This window comes from Acartia tonsa, chromosome 10 (genome assembly GCF_053477335.1).
Source record: "Acartia tonsa isolate MP-2025a chromosome 10, ASM5347733v1, whole genome shotgun sequence".
Taxonomy (NCBI): Eukaryota; Metazoa; Arthropoda; class Copepoda; order Calanoida; family Acartiidae; genus Acartia; species Acartia tonsa.
The window spans coordinates 50109377-50129419 of NC_137269.1; the positions used below are offsets into that span (position 1 = coordinate 50109377).

At 29.9% G+C, this 20043-nt stretch overlaps 1 protein-coding gene across 4 annotated transcripts; it reads right to left on the reverse strand.

The window, feature by feature from the left end:
• Positions 1–3928: 3928 nt before the first annotated feature.
• LOC145330321 (uncharacterized) lies at positions 3929–19231 on the reverse strand. Of its 4 annotated transcripts, none has more exons than XM_080174958.1 (12): positions 19007–19231; positions 17416–17469; positions 16434–16773; positions 16039–16128; positions 8383–8481; positions 8126–8224; positions 7874–7972; positions 7616–7714; positions 7357–7455; positions 5886–5954; positions 5431–5475; positions 3929–4931 (listed from the first exon to the last, which is right to left on the reverse strand). In XM_080174958.1, the coding sequence occupies exons 1-11, from the start codon at positions 19148–19150 to the stop codon at positions 5447–5449; spliced, it is 1221 nt and encodes a 406-aa protein (XP_080031084.1). In that variant the 5' UTR covers positions 19151–19231; the 3' UTR covers positions 3929–4931; positions 5431–5446. The 4 variants fall into 4 exon arrangements, with proteins under 4 accessions (XP_080031084.1, XP_080031085.1, XP_080031083.1 ...); XM_080174959.1 differs by having other exon boundaries at positions 3929–5048; XM_080174957.1 differs by having other exon boundaries at positions 5427–5475.
• Positions 19232–20043: the final 812 nt, after the last annotated feature.

The window sequence follows — 20043 nt, forward strand, 5'->3', positions numbered from 1 at the left end:
TAGAAACGTTTGGACACTCAACTTAATGAATCAAAAATCCCAAAAGTTGTTGAGCAAACCAATAAGAAAACGTGAAAACAAAACTTCGGGGACTAGTGTAATAAACAGCGAATAGTCTCTCGAAGAATCTAGTGCATTACAGACATGCTGACAGTCTATTATAGATGCAGTGGTTATTTTCATTAATACAAATATTTCAGAAAGGTTTAGTGATTTTAAATATATAAATTACCACTACCTATCTATCTACCAACTTATCTATCTATCTATCTACTTATCTATCTTTCTATCTACTTATCTATCTATCTATCTATCTTTCCAACTATCTAGCTATCTAATATTAATCCTAAAACTTGAGAAAGGTTTAGTGATTAAAATATTCTTTATTAATATATATATATATATATATGATATATTTATCTAATAAACTAAAGTTTAAGAATTCATTTGTATCTATCTATATACATTGATAACAGTCTAATGTCCCCCCCCCCTCCCCTCTCTCCCTACAGGGATATGACAATGGATGAATGGTAGAATTATTATCTATCTATCTATCTGTCTATATATCTATCTCGTATCAATCTATCAATCTATCTATCTATCTATCTATCTATTTATCTATCTATCTATCCAACTAAATATCTATCTATCTATCTATCTAATATTAATCCTAAAACTTAGTGATTAAAATATTTTTTGCATCATCTATACATTAATTATATTCTAATGCCCCTCTCTCCCCCTTCTCCCAATAGGGATATTACAATCTATCCATCTATCTATCTATCCATCTATCAATCAATCTATCTATTTATCTATCTAGCTATCTAATATTAATCCTAAAACTTGAGAAAGGTTTAGTGATTAAAATATTTTTTGTTAATATATATATGATATATTTATCTAACTAAAGTTTAAGAATTAATTTGTATCTATCTATATACATTAATTACAGACTAATTCCCCCCCCTCCCCTCCACTCTTGTCCGTATAGGGATATGACAATGGATGAATGGTAGAATTATTATCTATCTATCTATCTGTCTATCTATCTATCTATTTACTTATCTCTCTATCTATTATTGATCCTAAAATTTGAGAAAGGTTTAGTGATTAAAATATTTTTTTTTAATATATATATACCATAATATGAATCTATCTATCTATCTATCCATCCAAATATCTATCTATCTATCTATCCAACTATCTATATATCTATCCAACTATATATCTATCTATCTATCTATCCAATTTTATATCTATCTATCTAGCTATATAATATTAATCCTAAAACTTGAGAAAGGTTTATTGATTAGAATAATTTTTGTTAATATATATATATTTGATATATCTATCTAACTAAAGTTTAAGAATTCATTTATATCTATCTATCTACATTAATTACAGACTAATGCCCCCCCCCCCCTTCTCTCTACAGGGATATGACAATGGTAGAATTATTATATATCTATCTATCTGTCTATCTATCTATCAATTTATCTATCTATCTTTCTATTTATCTATCTATCTATCTATCCAACTATATATCTATTTATTTAGCTATCTATTATTAATTCTAAAATATGAGAAAGGTTTAGTGATTAAAATATTTTCTGTTAATATATGATACTATGATATATTTATCTAACTAAAGTTTAATAACTCTATATACATTAATTACAGTCTAATGCCCCTCTCTCCCCCTTCTCCCTACAGGTATATGACAATGGATGAATGGTAGAATTATTATCTATCTATCTATCTGTCTATCCTTCTATCTATCTAACTATCTATTGATCTATCCATCTATATATCCAACTATCTATCTATCTATCTATATATCTATCTATCTATTTATCTATATATTTATCTATCTAATATTATCCTTAAATTTGAGAAAGGTTTAGTGATTAAAATATTTTCTTTTAATATATGATACTATAATATATTTATCTAATTATCTATTTATCTAAATCTTTTTTATCTATCTATATACATTAATTACAGTCTAATGCCCACCCCCTCCCTTCTCCCTATAGGGATATGAAAATCTACCCATCTTTCTATCTATCTATCCAACTATATATCTATCTATCTAATATTAATCCAAAAACTTGATAAAGGTTTAGAGATTAAAATATTTTTTGTTAATATATATATGATATATTTATCTAACTAAAGCTTAAGAATTCATTTGTATCTATCTATATACTTTAATTAAAGTCTAATGCCCCCTCCCCTTCTCCCTATAGGGATATGACAATGGATGAATGGTAGAATTATTATCTTTCTATCTATCTATCTATCCATTTAATCCTTTCTATCTATGAAAAATCATATGAATTTGACAAAGGTTTGGTGATTAAAACATTTGGATCTAGTGCTGTTCACAGTTATATGTTTCTAGATATTAGTTTTAGTAGTGGAGCTTCTCTAGAATTCTTGCTGTATGTCCGACATTGAACATCAGCCATTGAAAAGCAAATTTATTTTCATTTTTATTTGAATTGTATATCCCTATTTTTAAATACCTATTTATTTTAATTAGATATTATATTACTGAACTTTACTATGGTGACTAGTGTAATAAATGAATGGATATGCCTTAAATCCATTAATTAAATTATGTGTGGCATAAAATATTTTTTTATTTTTAGAGGTTTAATGATTTTTATTGTCAATTTTACTCAGATTTAATTTAATGACTATGTTAGATTTTGTATGTAATAACAATATTCTTGAAATATAATCCTATTATCTCAAGTAGTAAGCTTTTTTTGTCTGAAGCCAAGGATATTGCTAACCACTAAACTGATATGGTTCTCCTTTACAACAAAGATTCTTATATATTCAGAAAAGGTTTTTAACTATTTATGGGGAGGTTGTCTCAACTTTAAGTGTCCTTAGAGGCTTCTAGGTGCATAGCAGCAAGTCTATAATACAAAGTAGAACAATGTTTGTCTGTCTGTTTCTTTGTACCAAAGGATCTTACTAACCGCTGAACCAATCAGGTTCTCCTAAATTTTTACTTATTTCTAAAATCAAAATAAATAGTGCTTCTAAAATCCTAGGGGCAAAGCCGCAGAAAAAAGAGGAAGCAGAAAACTTTCTATAACATGAACAGAATAATAAAAAAGTAGACTTATTACAGACATATAAAGTTAATTTTAAAAAAAGATATTTAAAGCATTGAATGCTAATAATTTTATTGGTTATATGTCATATCAATTAATCCATTTTAATAAATGTTAATAATCAAAAAGTTTAGAGTATCCAAATCTATAATTTTTTTTAAATATTGCTTTAGATTAAACTTGAATCAAAAAATCACTTTTTAAAAATTTATAAGAAGAAAAATTTTTAAATTTGAATTGATACAAATTAATAAAATATAAACTTATTTACTAAAACAATATGTTATAATGATTTTTATATCTGTAAATAACTAGCTATATAATGTTTAGATAAAATAATTGCAAATAAATAGGAATTTTTCAAAAGTCTAAAGATCTTTGGAAATAATAGGAAAAAACATTAATATCCTGACAATTGGATAAGTTTTTTTATATAATTTTTTATATTATTATTAGAAAATATTTTAATGGTCAGGTTTTAGTATAAAAAAATGCATTCATGTAAAAGAGAGTTGGATAGAAACAGCAAACTTAAAACTAAAGATGTTGGGCTGGTTTTAAATTTCTTTGCAATAACTTTTTTTAAATCAACATAAGTATATATAATGATATAATATATATGAAATATAGTAAAATACAACATGATACTGTTGAATATATTTACGATACAAACTTTTTTTAATTAGTATGTACAAAAAATCTTCAAAAATATTTGTAAAAATCCTTTAAATTTAAATTTATTTTAAACTTTAGTTTTACATTGACATCTGAAGAGTCCAAACATGCACAAAACAATTTGAATAAATATTTAAAATTCATATCTTATTTGTGAGTTAACCTCTTATAGGATACAAAATATATATTCAACAGATAATAAAACAAACTGGCAGAATCTTGAAAGTATAAATATCATTGGTTTAATTCAAAGTATTTTATTTTTATTTAAATATCTCATGTTTCTAATACGTACAAATCTAGATCATTTTGATAGTAAACTGGACCAAATTATATCTTTAATATTAAATTCTTATTACTTAGTCAAAATTCATGCCAATTTGCTTCAAATATCATGTATAGTAGACACTCAGTCCCTTATTGTAATTAAGATATTCAACAAGACAATTAGTCAGTAAACTAGATTATTATCTTCAATAAATTAAGAATATTGAAACTTTGTCTTCAGAGATGTTTTGATCTTACATTGATGTGTGATTTTTCTAAATTTGAAATAATCAGACTATCAGGGAACACAAATTTCTCGGATGGTGGTTTAGTTTGATCTTTATGAAAATTTATGTCAAGCAATGTATTATATCCTATTTACTAAGATTATGTACAATCATAAGATTAAAACCATTTTTATTTATGGCCCAAGATGCTGAAAACATAGAATAAAAAAACTGGTTTTAATCTTATGATTGTACATTTTATATCTGCAGAAAGCTGTTTATAATATGATGCAAGAAATAACTATCATTACATTAAGGGAGAAGGTTTATAACTGGATATAAATTGAGTAAATAGTAATATATAGAGTTAATAAAAAAATATGGGGTCATGTGAAGAAAACACAGGTGCGAGTTTTGTCATATTTTCACAGTAGGTTTTAAAAAGTTATTTCAAGTTAGGTTAGGTTAAATCAGGTGATTGTCTTGCAGGGTAAGAGCCCACCGCAGGGGCTAGAAAGAGCAGAATGGCTTTTGTGAAAATATGACGAAACCTTCTACTTTGTTTACTTCACATGACACTAAAATATGTTCTGTGAAGGATCTTTATCTGCTGCTGTTGTCAGTTCTGAAGTATTATCATTGAATATAATAAGAAAATCCTTATACTAAAGTAACAGAATGTCTGTTTGTCTGTGTGTTTGTACCAAAGGATCTTGCTCACCGCTTAACAGATTGGGTTCTCCTTAAAAGGGTACCTTCTCATAGTTCCCAGGAAGGTTTATAACTATTTTTGGGGATGGTACCACAACCCTCCCAAGAGAAATCACAATAAACCGAAATTTTTTTCTCTCAAATAGAGACTCCTATGTAACATTGCAAAGTATCGTAGAATATTGATAGAGACTCCTTCAAAACATTGCAGGGTATCATATTATTTTTTTTTAAAAACCAAACATTTAAAGTGCCACTAGAGGCCTCTAGGGGTGTAGCCGATAGTAACAAATAAATAAACAACAACAAAAATTATGAAATTTCAGCTTGAATGATATAAAGAGTTTATTCCACCTTTAAGGTTTTTTTTCTTGCTAATTGCATATGTCAAATATATGTCAAGATTTACCTACTTTTATTGTTGTTCATTTACTCAACATCCCTTCCTCTCTTAGCTCCTGAAATTTTGATAACATATATGAATAAAATAAAATAACAGGATGTAGAAATTTATATTTCTGTCAGCAGTCATTGTTACCAATTAAAGAATTTTAGAAGAATTTAGTACAAATAAAGATTGTCAATGTCAATCTTAAAATTTGTAGCCTCAACACTCTTTATTTTTTTATCTGTCTGTCTGATTGTCTGGCTCTCTAAAAATTAAGAAACAACATTATTCTTTATCTACTAGGAGCCAATTTATAGGTACAAAAGGGACCTACAGATTAGGGCTGCTAGATAATATGGGTAAGGAAGCAAGTCAGAACTATAAAAAAGCCCTCTAGCTAAACAGTTATTTTAGTACCGGCCACCCTTCCTTCCTCTACAAACCAACTCTTAAAAAGAATGGGACTTTATGTAAACTTACCATTTTCTCTAAGTACTTTTGCAGTTTCAGTGTTCCCTCCTCTAATTGCCCAGTCAAGTGCTGTGTAACCTAGACACATTAATTTATATAATACACATTTTAGATTCACAACCAAATATTTGACCAAAAATAGTTTGGACAGAAAAGATGAATTGTAAAGAGATATATACAGGGTGGGGGAGTAATTGTAGAAAATTCTGATCACAATCCAAGCTGTAGCTACTTAGTATTTGAAGATAAAAGATTATGATATGGAATTCAAGTCAATTTCAGGTTCCAGGTACAATCCTACAGGTCCTAATCCTCCAGGTCATAGCTCCTGTGAACGCAATTTTTTACTTAACCCTTACAGATCGGGCCCCTATTCCCACCTTAATAGATCGGGGGGGGGGTCATATTGACCCCCCCCTCTATCTCGGCTTCTGTTACAGATAAAGACGTAAAATTTTTTTCTGGTGGTTCATGTGTATTTTTAGAGAAAATTACTTTTTCTAGTCATAGCGGTCAGGCCGCTCCTTAGCCGCTTTTTAGCGGCCAGCCGCTAAATTTTAAAACAGCTGTAGAGCGGCCAATTTTGCAGCTAGGATGACCAAATTTTAGGACGAACTTTTATTTTTCATAACAAAAAAATTACTTTTTCTGATCATCGCCGAAAAACGGCAAATAACGGAAACCGCCATTTTCGGCGGTTACGGCGGTAAAACGGCGGTTGGCGGCGCCGATTAATATTTTTATCTGTTTATTGTTGCTCAAGGATTTACAAAAAAAAATTTTAGGTCTCTAGCTGTAATAGAAGCCACGATATTCATGATATATGTCTGTAGTAAAAGCCGGCCAAAAATCGGTCATAAAGTCGGTCAGGGTGCGGTCAAACGGTCATAACACCACATTTCTCATAAGGTCATTGATATCTCAGTATTCACCAAAAAAAATTTAGGTTTCTACCTTATACACAAAAGTCATAATGTAGAAATTAAGATTTATTTAGAATATTTTTTTAATTTTGGTACTACCCAACCGACTTTGACCAGACATCACGACCGACACAGACCAGATATCCTAATAAAATCAACTCTTGCCGACGTATAATTACTAAACTTAAAAAGTCATGAAGTCACAGCTCTCCATCTTACCTACAAAAAAAATGACATTGAAAAAACTAGAGGGGGGGGGTCAATATGACCCCCCCCCCGATCTGTAAGGGTTAAAGACATTAAATTTTAAACTTTAGCATTAGTTCACATAACATTTTAAATTTCCCTGCTGACCACCAATTGCTGCAGCTTGACCTGTCAAGTACAGCTGTTGCTACCAAAATTTATATTTAGAGAATTCTAATTTACATAAAAATAAAAATTTTCTGTAGGTCTATCTGTCAGACAGATTTCTCCTGTGTAAAAAGCCATTAATAGTCAACAGCCCCATGTTTTAATAAAGAATTAAAAGGTCAATGAATAATAATGTAACTAACCATTATTTTTCTTTAAATTGACATCAGCTCCATTTTCTAGGAGAGTCTTCACAATATTAGTGTATCCATTACTTGCTGCATACATAAGACTGGTATATCCTAGATGAGCATACAATTGTCTAATCTATAATCATTATATACAATAAAAGTATTGTGTAGCTAACAATTATTCTCCTATGAATAGTCATCAGCTCCATGTTCTAATAAATAATTAAAAGGTAGATGGATAGATACAACTAAAATAAATTAAGTAACTAACCACCATTATCCTGTATATTGACATCAGCTCCATTTTCTAGAAGAATTTTCACGATATCAGTGTGTCCTGCCTTTGATGCATACAAAATACTGGTCATTCCTAGAAGAACATACATTTGTCATATATATAAAAATATTATAAAATAAAAGTATTGTGTAGCTAACAATAATTTTCCTATGAATAGTTATCATCCCCATGTCTAAAAAAGAATTAAAAGGTATATAGATAGATACACCTAAAATAAATTATGTAACTAACCATGTATATCCTGTATATTGACATCAGCTCCATTATCTAGAAGAATCTTCACGATATCAGTGTGTCCTCTCCATGCTGCCCATATAAGACTGGTATATCCTAGATGAACATACATTTGTCTAATATATAAACATTATATACAATAAAAGTATTGTGTAGGTAACAATTATCTCCTATAAATAGTCATAAGCCCCATGTTCTAATAAAGAATTAAAATGAATAGGTACGATTACAATAAATTGTGTAACTAACCATATTTATTCTGTAAATTGACATCAGATCCATTTTCTATGAGAATCTTCAATATATCAGTGTGGCCCTCCCTTGCTGCAATCATAAGACTGGTATCTTCTAAACAAAATACATTATATTCATACATATAAATGTAAAGAATAGAAATATTGTGCAACTAACTATCATTATCCTATGAATAGTCACCATCTTTATTTTCGAATAAAGATTTAAAATGTAGATGGATAGATACAACTAAAATAAATGAAGTAACTAACCATCATTAGCCTGTAAATTGACATTGGCTCCATTTCCTATCAGAATCTTCACTATATCAGTGTGGCCTTCACTTGCTGCCCATATAAGACTGGTATCTCCTGTATAAAAATACATTTTCTTATATTTAAAATTATTATACAATATAAGTATTGTGTAGCTAAACCATCATTACTCTAGTCCCATGTTCTAATAAAGAATTAAAAGTATACAAAAATGTTTTTACGATGTGTAGTTTTTTATTTTGTTGCATAAAATGAAAGATTTTAATTTTTCTTGAATAACTTAATTCACATTAAGCTTTTTTTTATACTAAATATCTATCATTGCAGGTACATTTTTAGGAAGTCCTTTAATAAATTTGATCTATTATTTCACAGAGAACAAGGGTATAAAATTTTTATGTATTCCATATGGTTGTGTCTTAAAATGCAAAAAGTAGTTTTATTTGAATTACTATGTATAAATATCAAACAATAATAGTACTGTGTAGCTAAACCATCATTATCCTAGCCCTATGTTCTAATAAAGAATTAAAAGTATACAAAAATGTATCTTATGAGTTAAAAAAATTAATTCTAAAACCTTCAAATAGAAATGCTCATAGTTTAAAAAACTTTAATACTAAAATTGAATTTGCCATGGAGAAATATAAAAATGAATATATATCTAGCTAAAAGCAGTTCATTGTTAAAAATCATAAATTTTCTCTGACATTTTCTAGATAAATATTGTCATTTTTTGTCATCTATCATAGCAGGTACATTTTTAGGTATAATAAAAAGTCCTTTAATAAATTTTATGTATTTTTTTTACAGAGAACAAGGATATATAATTTTTCTGTATATGGTGTTGCCATAAAAATGGAAAAAGCAGTTTTATTTAAATCATTGTGTAAAAATATTAAACAATAACAGTAAGGTGTAGCTAACCCATGATTATGAAATGAATAGATACAACTAAAATAAACTGTGTAACTGACCATACATATTTTGTAAATTGACATCAGCTCCATTTTCTAAAAGAATCTTTAGGACATCAGTATGTCCTTCAAATGCTGCCCATATGAGACTGGTTACTCTTGGATAAACATGCATTTGTATTATATATAAAAATATTATACACAATAATTATCCTAGCCCCATGTTCTGATAAATAATTAAAGATAGATACAATTACAGTAAATTATTTTTAAAATTTTTGTTAATAACAAAAATTATTTTTTTTCTTTGGAAGTGGTAGTGGTAATTTTTTAAGGACAATTTCTAATGGGAGGGTTGTGGTTTCCTCCCCCAAAATAAACTCTTCAAGCTAAATTATATTAGATAAAACAACCAAAATAATAAGTAGGAATATAACATGAAAATTGTTTTGTTTCACAATCATAACTTCAATAACAAAAAAGAAGACTAAAAAAAAATTTTGAAATAATGTTTTTTCTATTCTGAAAGCATGATAAGTAACTTCAACAATGTCCAAAAGGGAGAGGAGTAACTGTCATAATTAATCTTTTTGATTTATATATTGAGGAGAGTAAACAAGATAAAAACAGCCTCAAATTAACAAATCACCACTTCAAATTTTTTGCCATGAAAATTGATATTTTTTGTTTAATAAAAAAGAAATAATTAGTAAACTTGATTTTCTTTGTATATTATTCTTCACATATCAGAAAGACATTATATATCCATTAAAAAAGTATGAAATACAAAGAAAATCTTTTTATTAAGAGCTTTTTAGAAACTTTGCCCTTAAACATCTTTGTTGATATGTTCTTAAAATCAAACTATTTTTCTTTGTCTTTTTAGACATTTTTTAGACAAGCAAATAAGAAAACTGTAAATAAATAAAACATACATTAACTGAAAGATGCAGTTTTCCTAAACCCTGATAATTTTTACAATTTTTCTTGATTATATTTGCTGTAAGAAGTATGATTATATAAGCAACATGTAATAACAATATATTTAAAATAACTTTTTCATTTGAATTAAGAAAACAAAGTTTTCTGACATACTTTTTTTAAATGTGAGTTATTTAACCCTTAACAGTTGGGCCCCTTGCCGCACATTAATCATTTGGGGGGGGGGGGGGCGTTCAACGCCCCCCCTCATTATCTCAGTTCCTATTAGAGCTAGAGGGCTAAAAAATTTTCTGCAAGTCCCCTGTGTTATGGTAAATTTCTGACCTTAAAGGGAGTGTGAACGTAATAATTTCTCATCTGATTATCAAATCTTAACATTTTCTAAGCACATTTCACTACACTGATCAACCAAAAACGTCCTATTAACAAAAATATCCAGGAATAATGCCTTGATTTTTTGGTATTTTGGGAGGGAAAAAGGAAAAAACAGGGAAAATCTGAACGTTTTTGTTTCTTATAATGTTTGTAGGGATATTTAACTTGTCATATATAGTTGAAACAATTTACTTACTGTTAAGGATTTATTTTATGATATAAAATTGCCAATTAGTTTTTTTATAACGTAGTAATTAGGTAATAAAGACCTATTTTAAATTCGTATTATTGACAAAAAAAATACCTCACTGTCTACAAAGGGTTGAATCTCATAGGTTATTTAAAATAATAATATCCTTTTTTATTGTGTTGGACAATAAATAACCCACTTTGGAGAATTAGTTTATACTTTTATCAGACTGTTTATAAAGAAATATTGCGCCTTTATTATTTACAAATTTGTAATTAAAGGTGGGCGAAAGATGGACCATCTAAAGTTAATTGGATACTAATAAAAAACCTGTTTCTAGATTTGTTATTGTATTTGGTTTTCCATAAAAAATATTGCTTATTTTATCAATTTCTAAGTAACTATACATTGGTTTAAAGCAAGAATTATGTTAAAAGTCAGCTTAACCGTTAGGAAAAATCACGAACTATGTGAAAAAGTTTAATTTTAGCTATAATGGGAGAAAAAAGCAATTTAATGCACATTTTATATAATATGGAAAATTTCTTCCTTTCCCTTTACCTTATAAAAATCGTCGGAAAAAGCCGTTTTTTAAGCAAACAAAAGCGCATTTTGCTTTATCTGTGAGATATTATGAATGAGATAATGTTAAGATTTGATATTAAGATGAGAAAAATTTACGTTCACAGTCCCTTTAACCCATTAGTGCCGAACTTCCCCCCTGTCGTCAGAATCACTTGAAATTTTAAACACAGCTTCCTTAAGGGATTGTAAGACATTTGTATTTTTAGATTTTTTGATTTGTGGCATACCAAAGAAGTTTTTTTTTTGCGTCGTTTCCGACGCATTCGGACTAATCATTTTTCCCATGCGTCTATTATGTACCATATCGGACTAATCGTCTTAGGCTTTTACTGTATAATCTATTAGTTGCTTCGCCCCTAACCTCTAGGGTGGGTGGGGAATGTCAGAAAAATAGCATAAAACCATCCCAAGATATTTATAAAGCTTTCCTGATAAGTAAAACCAATTCAGACCCGAAATTTCTATAATCTTTAGCTTCAGACAAAAACCTTACTACTTTATACTATGGAACACTATACTAGCAGCGGCTTCGCCCCTAGAGGCATCCAGGGACCCTTGGGTTTGGGGGGAGTCAAACCCCCTCTTTCAATTGCAGTTTTTAAAGAAAAATTTTTAAAAAATAATGAGAGGGGTTTATTATTTTCTAGGGGTGATTTCTCCTAGAGCGGTTGTGGTACTCTCCCCCAAATTAGTTATAAACCTTACCAGGTCCTATGAGAAGCTAAAATGTAAAGGAGAACCATATCGGTTCAGTGGTTAGTGAGATCCCTTAGTACACACAGACACATGTATGTAGAATGTATTTAGATCCTGTTACTTTATTAAAAGGATACATAACACAGATACTCTACAATCAGTGTCTGTCTGTACGTCCATTCGTCTGTATAAAACAATTCAGAATATAATTATTTGGTACTAGTGGCTACGCCCCTAGAGGCCTTTAGGGGCACTTGGGATGGGGAGAGGTCATTGAATTCTACAACAATATTTTTTATTTTTTATTTAAAAAGAATTAATTTAATTAAGTTCATTCTATTTGTTCTTGTGTTGGGGGTCTTTTTCAAGGGGCGATTTCTCTTTGGAGGTAACCTCCCCAAAAATAGTTGTAAACCTTCCCAGGACCTATGAGAAGCTACAAAGTAAAAAAAGAAGCATATCAGTTAAGCAGATACACAGATAGATACCCTTTCACTTTATTACAATGTTTAGCAAAGAAATATGATTTTGTCGACAATTATATTGAACAACCCAATACATGACAACAACTCAACCCCCCCCCCCCCAGCCCCTGTTAATCCTTAAAGTTTTATATTAACTTTTTCTTATTTGTTGTCTTACCAACTGTGGGGAATTGTATTTGTATTTTGATTGGTTGGTTTATTAAGTGTCCAAATGTTTCAACCACTAAATGTAATCTACAGAAAGATTTTATGGTATAATATCCCTGAGTAAGTACATCAATTTATCAGCCATTGACTTACTATTTTAGATCCCTAACCAATACATTTCTTAGTTGTAGCGTAGTTGTTAATTATTTGGATGCAATTATATATATACAGACGGACGGATGTACAGACAGACCATAATTGTAGAGTATTTGCGCTATTTTTATGAATATATTAACAGCTAGGCTGCAATAAAAATTACGGAAGTATAAACATATTTACAGTCTTTAATTGGCTGTAATTTTGGATATTTAGACAGACATACATACATTCCCTAGTTGTAAGGTAGCTATTATTTATTTGGATGCAATTATGGAAATACAGACAGGTGGATGTACAGACAGACCCTAGTTGTAGATTATCTATGCTACTATTTTTATATCATTAAAATAAAGTAACATGTTATTGTATGTCTTTGTGTGTGTACCAAAGGACCTTGCTAACCACTGAACCTATATGGTGCTCCGTTACATGGCAGCTTCTACTAGGTCCTGGTAAGGTTTATAACTATTTTGAAGGAGGGTACCAACACCATCCCTTAAGAGAAATCATCCCTAGAAAAAAAAAACCAAAATTAAAAAAAAAACTTTTTCTTAAAAAATTGTAATTCAAAGAGGGGATTTGACTCCCCCTGCAATCTAAGGGGCCCTAGATGCCTCTAGGGGCGTAGCCGCTGCTTGTATTGTATTCCATACTAAAAAGTAGTAAGGTTTTTTGTCTCAAGCCAAAGCTTACAGAAATTGCAGGTCTGAATTGGTTTTACTTATAAGGGAAGCTTTATAAACACCTTGGGATGGTTTTGTGCTATTTTCCTGACATCCCCTACCCACCCTAGAGGTTAGGGGCGAAGCAACTAGCAGATTATAGGAGATTATACAGTAAAATTCTAAAATGATTAGTCCTATTAGGTCAAAAAGGACGCAATGGCTAAAATGATTAGTCCGAATGCGTCGAATACGACGCACAACAAATTATCAAAAAAAAGTATGTAAACTAACTAAAATTAAAGAAAACTTAGCAGAAACTAAAAATATATAATAAATGCTATAATTAATTATAAATAAGTATGTTTTTATTCATTAATAGAAAAAAGTTAGACCTGGTGTGGAAATTTTTTCCTATTTTTTCCACCTCTGCCATGAAAATATGATTTCATCTGGTCATCGAATTATGTGAGAGCCTAAGCAATGTAGAGGACAAAACTTGAAGCTCTATTCAGTTATTTACAAACATTTAAAAAGGACATCATAAAAAAATAGAGTGATAGTATAGGTTTGAATTTGTGCGTTGTTTAAGACCCTATTGTCATTAATGGGTTAAGTAAGTCAAGGTCAATTTCCGCTTCCTTCACCCTTTTATTTAACAACCTTTGTTTTTAGGTCCTTTTTTACTTAAAAATTTCAAACGGCTGTAATTTCTTTATTTTTAAAGCTAGAAGAAAATTTTTTTTTTGCAGAAAATGTTTATTTTATTTAAATTTTATATTTGAAATATCAAAACATAAGTTTCAGTGGCCGCAGCTGTACTTGGCAGCTGCCAGCCGCCGCAGTCGGCGGGAAAATGGCGGCGGATCTTTATGAAATTTTAATACCTTATGTAGACATGTAAGAAAAGCTTAAGTTTAAAATTTGAAGTCTCTAAGTCAAAAATTGCGGCCACAGGAGCATTTTGAAGATTTCTTGAGACCTGGAGGATCAGGACCTGCAGGATCATACCTGGAACCTGAAATTGACTTAAACACCTGTATTTAATATGAGGATGTACTACTAAAGGATATTTTAGTATTTTGGTAAGATAAAATGCTTTGTTTAAATCAAAAACAAATTTTTGTTCTTTACCTGGATGACCCTGCCAGGTTTGCTGGCATCCTGTGCCCGCCAGGATGGAGATATTCAAAAAATTCCAACTCTCAGTTATGTGTCATACCCATACTTAAAAAGTCAAGCAGTTTGGGCTCTTTATCTTTCACACACAGAAAATGAGATAGAAAAAACCGGATGGGGGGGCGTTCAATGCCCCCCCCCCCGACCGTTAAAGGTTAATATGGGTGAGAAAATTGACACATCCATTTATATGAGCATTTAATAATTTCTGTCATAGTGCTCATAACAAAAAAATCTTTTCATTTGCATGCAAAATATCCATAGTATGTAGAGTATGTCAAAATTATGTTTATCTTTATGTTATCTTATGAATGAATTTTAATGGGTTAATAAAATTTTAAAAGAAAAGAAACAAAAAAAAGATAAACCTTGTAATACTAATCATTCTATCTTAACCCATTAGTGCCGAGCGCCACTTTTATGGGCCGATCGAGCTGAAAATTTCAGGGAAGCTTTATAATGGTCAAAACGGAATTTGTATTTTTTTGTTTTGCTCTAGTGGCGTGCACAGGAAAGTTGCAAAAAAACCCGGTTCGGCTCGGCCATAAATACCAACCAGGCATTATTACCCGTTTTTGGTGATTTCCCCCGGCGTTAAAACCCGGTTTTCCTGTAAAAACCCGGTTATTTTGACCAAAAATCGAAAAATGTAATTTTTGAACGCCAAAAGTGAGATGAACACTTTTTAGAACTTTGATACGATCCGTAATTGAAAACTACACAACCCCATGTAATCTATAGAGCTACAAGTATAATACGAAGCGATTTTTTTCAAATTTCGTGTTTAGCCGGCGATTTCGGGTAAAAAAACCCTGTTTTGTTGTTGTTGTCAAAAAAGATCTATTAGTGAAACCGGGTAATAACAATTTCAGACTCCAAATGGAAATGCCGAACCGGGCCTATATAGGGCGTAAAAAAACGGTAAAAAAATCATATAAAAAATAATAATTTAAATAAAACGAATTCACAAATAGATGTACTTGTCAATAAACTTTAGATTTAACGAAAAAAATCAGCGACTTTACTATAAAAACAAAAAAGTTAGATGGGGTATTTTGAATTTTCATGATTTTCAAACTTTGTTGATCTATACTGGCAAACGGAAGTAAGCAAAACTGCCTGCTCCAGGGGGAAATGAAAGTCAGGGTAGTAGAGGGGGGATTCATACTGAGAATGATGCAATTATGAAGCCGGAAACCGTTTTTTTTTTACATTTTCTGGAACCGGGTTTTAAAACCCGGTTCGGCACTAATGGGTTAAGCAAAATTCAAACAATTTTTCAAATATAAATAAATGAAAAAAATCTATATCTTTACCTTCATTATCATAAGCATTAACATTAACACCTTTTCTTATTAGTTCTCTGACTCTACTGATTTCACCATTTCTAGATGCTTCAACCAAATCTTAAAGTAAAACAATTAAACTAGGATACATGCTCAAAGAAGAGGGTAGCATATTCTAAGATTTAAAACAAGGAAGAAAAAGTATTATACAATTATTCCTTCTGTTAATAATATCTTTTAAGACACACATTTTATGAATAGAAAATAGTTTTATTTATCAGTAAAATTAATTTTCTTTTGATTTGACTCTATATAAAATTTTATTTAGGTAAGAATAATCAATTACATGTATTTAGACCATATGCTAGTCTTTAATTAATATCTGACACTGATTTTTTAAAATTAAATAAAAAACTTCATATTACCTAACTCTAAATCTGTTGCTTCTAGTTCACTTATGGTAGTTTCTTCAGGAGTAGGTATACTATCAGTAGTAGAAGTAGTTGAATCTGTAGAAGTAGAAGAAGTTGTATCTCCAGGAGAAGAAGTAGGAGTAGTTGTTGCTTCAGAAGTAGGAGTAGTTGTATTCACAGAAGTAGGAGTAGTTGTATTCACAGAAGTAGGAGTAGTTGTATTCACAGAAGTAGGAATAGTTGGATTTCCAGTAGTAGGAATAAGAATAGTTGTTGCTTCAGGAGAAGAAGTAGTTGTATTCACAGAATTAGGAAGAGTTTGATTTTCAGACCAAAAAACTTCAGTTGTTGCCTATCAATGGAAAAAGAACCAATATTGAAAGCTGATATTATATAAATCACAATTGCAGCAAGCAAAGTTGATATGTGAAAGAAAACATTAGTTGAATTATTTTTATGAAATATAGAACCACAAAAAATTATCTAGCAACTCAAGCTCTAGCTGAAGATAATAAGAGGGTTCTTAGTTATGAATTAGACGCCTACATGTTAAAAGTAATAGTAAATTTTCAGTTTAAGATGTTTTATTTCACTTTTGAATTTCAGACATATTATATTTTATCAATTTTCATAACCTACAACCATGGCTCAACACAAAGCACATCCACTTTTCATCGGGGAGGTAATAGGTTGGAATCTTGGCCCAACACTGTGTCAAAACAAAAGATTTTAGAACCGTTCCTACTGCTGCTATGTGTGCAACATATATAGTTAGAGAATGGGGAAATGCCTTATTTCATAAACAGGCACAACTCATTTCCATAACACAGTTAGGACTTCTCAGACAAAGGCTGTGCAATCATTGGGTTGGTTGTCTGTTGGATGTTACTTAACCAAATATCCTTGGGTGTTAGAGTATCTCATCACTCCAATTACAAATGAATCATACTCTGGATTCTCTAGATGATCACTTAAAAATCAAATTACTTTTCACCTTATTAGTGGAGCATGATATACTTGGATGTATAAGTAACAGTAACAGGAAACCCTAAAAAAGAAAGAAAAAATTTTATTGACTAACAATATGATGATTTAGTTTGCATAAACTAATTTAGAATTTTATCAATAACTTGAATTTTAATATACCTAAACCTAATATTTAAAAACATTCCAAAATATGTTTGAATGTAAGGTTTTATAAAGGTTGTTAAGAAAGAATATGAAAAAAATAATTATATATTCATATTTTCTGTAAAAATATTCATTAGATTTGTTTTATGTGTTTTATCTCTAAAATTATTGCTTAATTGGAAATTGCAATGTTAAACACTAGCCTGATGAATTTATATAAAAACCATATCAATTTGGAATTTTAAAGTATGGATGATCTATTTTCTCTGATAAAACATTTTAGATCCTTAGATTCATAATTTTGATATTTATTTTGAAATAAGAATAAGGACTAACAATTATATTTTACTGAAATTTCTTGTTATTTTCTGGTACCAGAAAATGTTTGTTTCTAAACCACATTATATTTAAAAACAAGGATGACAACATCCATAAAAGCAAAGCTCTGAAATTGTAGGACAAACAAACATTAACACTCATAGAGTGTCAAAACCGAATAAACAGATTACAATTGTATAAAAGTTTAACAAAATTGAAAGTAAATTTGTTAAAAAACTTCTTAAATACAAGATACTGTTTAAGGACATACTTACATTTTTAGGACTTTATACTAGAGATGCTTCGCTTATAGCATTATACTTTGTTGTAATAGGAATCAGTATTCCAAAAATCAGATCAATCAGGTAATTTTATCATATAAAAATGTAAAAAATTTGATACCCAACATGTATAAAATGGACATTCTGGTAACAATTATAGAGTTGCTATCCTTTTTAAATTGTACCTAACTGATTGTGGGAACAATCATGCAAAGTTTTGAAATTAAAGGACAATTCTAACCTGTCCAAATTAATGAAAAGAGCTTACTGTTCCAGACAGTTGGACAGACCAACCCTATTTATAGAAAAGTTTCTATTAATTAAGGACTAATAATTATATTTTGGTAAATGTTCTTGTTATTTTTTAATACCAGAAAATGTTTGTTTTCTAAACCACTTTGTATTTAAAAACAAGGATGAAAACATCCATTAAAGAGAAGCTCTAAGTTGGTAGAACAAACGAACATACTTACATTTTTAGGACTTAATTATAGAGATGCTTTGCTAATTGTATTATACTTTTTTGTCCTAGGATTCAGTGTTCCATAAGTCAGACCAATCAAATAATTTTATCATATGAAAATGTATTGTTAAAAATTAAGTTAAAACTAAAATCAAAATCAAAATGTACATACATACATTCTGGTTAGGATTACAGAGTTGCTTTGCTTTCTAAATTGTACTGTAACTGTTGTAGAAATAATCATGCAAAGTTTGAAATTAAAAGGACAATTCTAACCTGTCCAAATTAATTGAAAGAGCTAAACATTCCATGGACTTATGGACAAACGGACAGACCAACCCTAATTATAGAAAAGCTACCCTTTTAGTAAATAATTATTTAATAATACATACAAAATTGAGTCTTCTCATATTAAGAGTTGGCTGGTTCACAGATGATGTATTACTAAAACCTGAATCTAGCACTAATACATGGTTATGCAGGGATGTAGGGGACATTGAGCTGTTTATTACACTTAAAAAAGATTTCTTATTCATTAGCTTAACAACTTTGGAGACTTTCAATTTTCAATGGTTGGTTCATTAAGGCAAGTGTCCAAACTTTTCAACCAGTAATTGTAATCTGAAAAAGAGGTTATTTTGTGTATCATCATTTTGGATGTATATCAAATTTTTGGCCATTGTCTTATCTTTTTAGATCCCTGGTGATTATGCGACTAGAACCTCAGCTCAAGTAGAAAGAAAAACTAGTCTGACTAGAAAATTATTTTCCAAAATGAAGACATGATTTTTACTACAAAAGATAAGGGTGTTTCATGAGAAATATTTTTTCTAAAAACTTAATGAGACAACTATATAAAATGCCTTATAAATTTGGAGAACCTTTTATAGGACATTTATATTTTAAATGTTTAAAAATGATTATTTCAGCAAATTATGATTTAAACCCGTTTTTTTAAAGACCTTAAGAAGAACGTTTTCTATTTAAATCCTGTTTTTAAGATAAAAATTCCAACTTATGCAACATTTTACTTGGCTCATAAAGGGCCCCAAGTAGGCAATGATTTATTTTTTTAGTTTTGATCTGCGCAATAATATAGGGCCCCAAAATTTGCTGTAGTACATTGTTTTATACTAACAGCTTTGCCCCTAGCCTCTCATTTTTGGAAAACTTCTCTTTACCCCCCCCCCTCCCTTGAAAAAAAAATTTACATTATTTTTTGTGAAAATGTCTATGCACAAAAAAAATTGGGAGGGATTTTTCTTTTTTGGGGGGAATGTAGGGGTTTCCCAACCCCCAAAAAAATAGTTTAAAACCACCATAGGACCAGTAGGTATATTCCCTGAAGAGAAGAGCTCAATCGGTTTAGTGGTTACTTACATCTTAAGCTTCAGACAGACAGACAGACATCAAGCTGCTTTGTATTATA

Coding starts and splice junctions, on each gene's coding strand:
- LOC145330321 (XM_080174958.1), bottom strand. CDS start 19,150: ATGAATAAGAAATCTTTTTTAAGTGTAATAAACAGCTCAATGTCCCCT. Junction 17,470..19,006: donor ATATGAGAAGACTCAATTTT/GTATGTATTATT, acceptor TTTCTTTTTTAG/GGTTTCCTGTTACTGTTACT. Junction 7,715..7,873: donor CAATATACAGGATATACATG/GTTAGTTACATA, acceptor ATGTTCTTCTAG/GAATGACCAGTATTTTGTAT.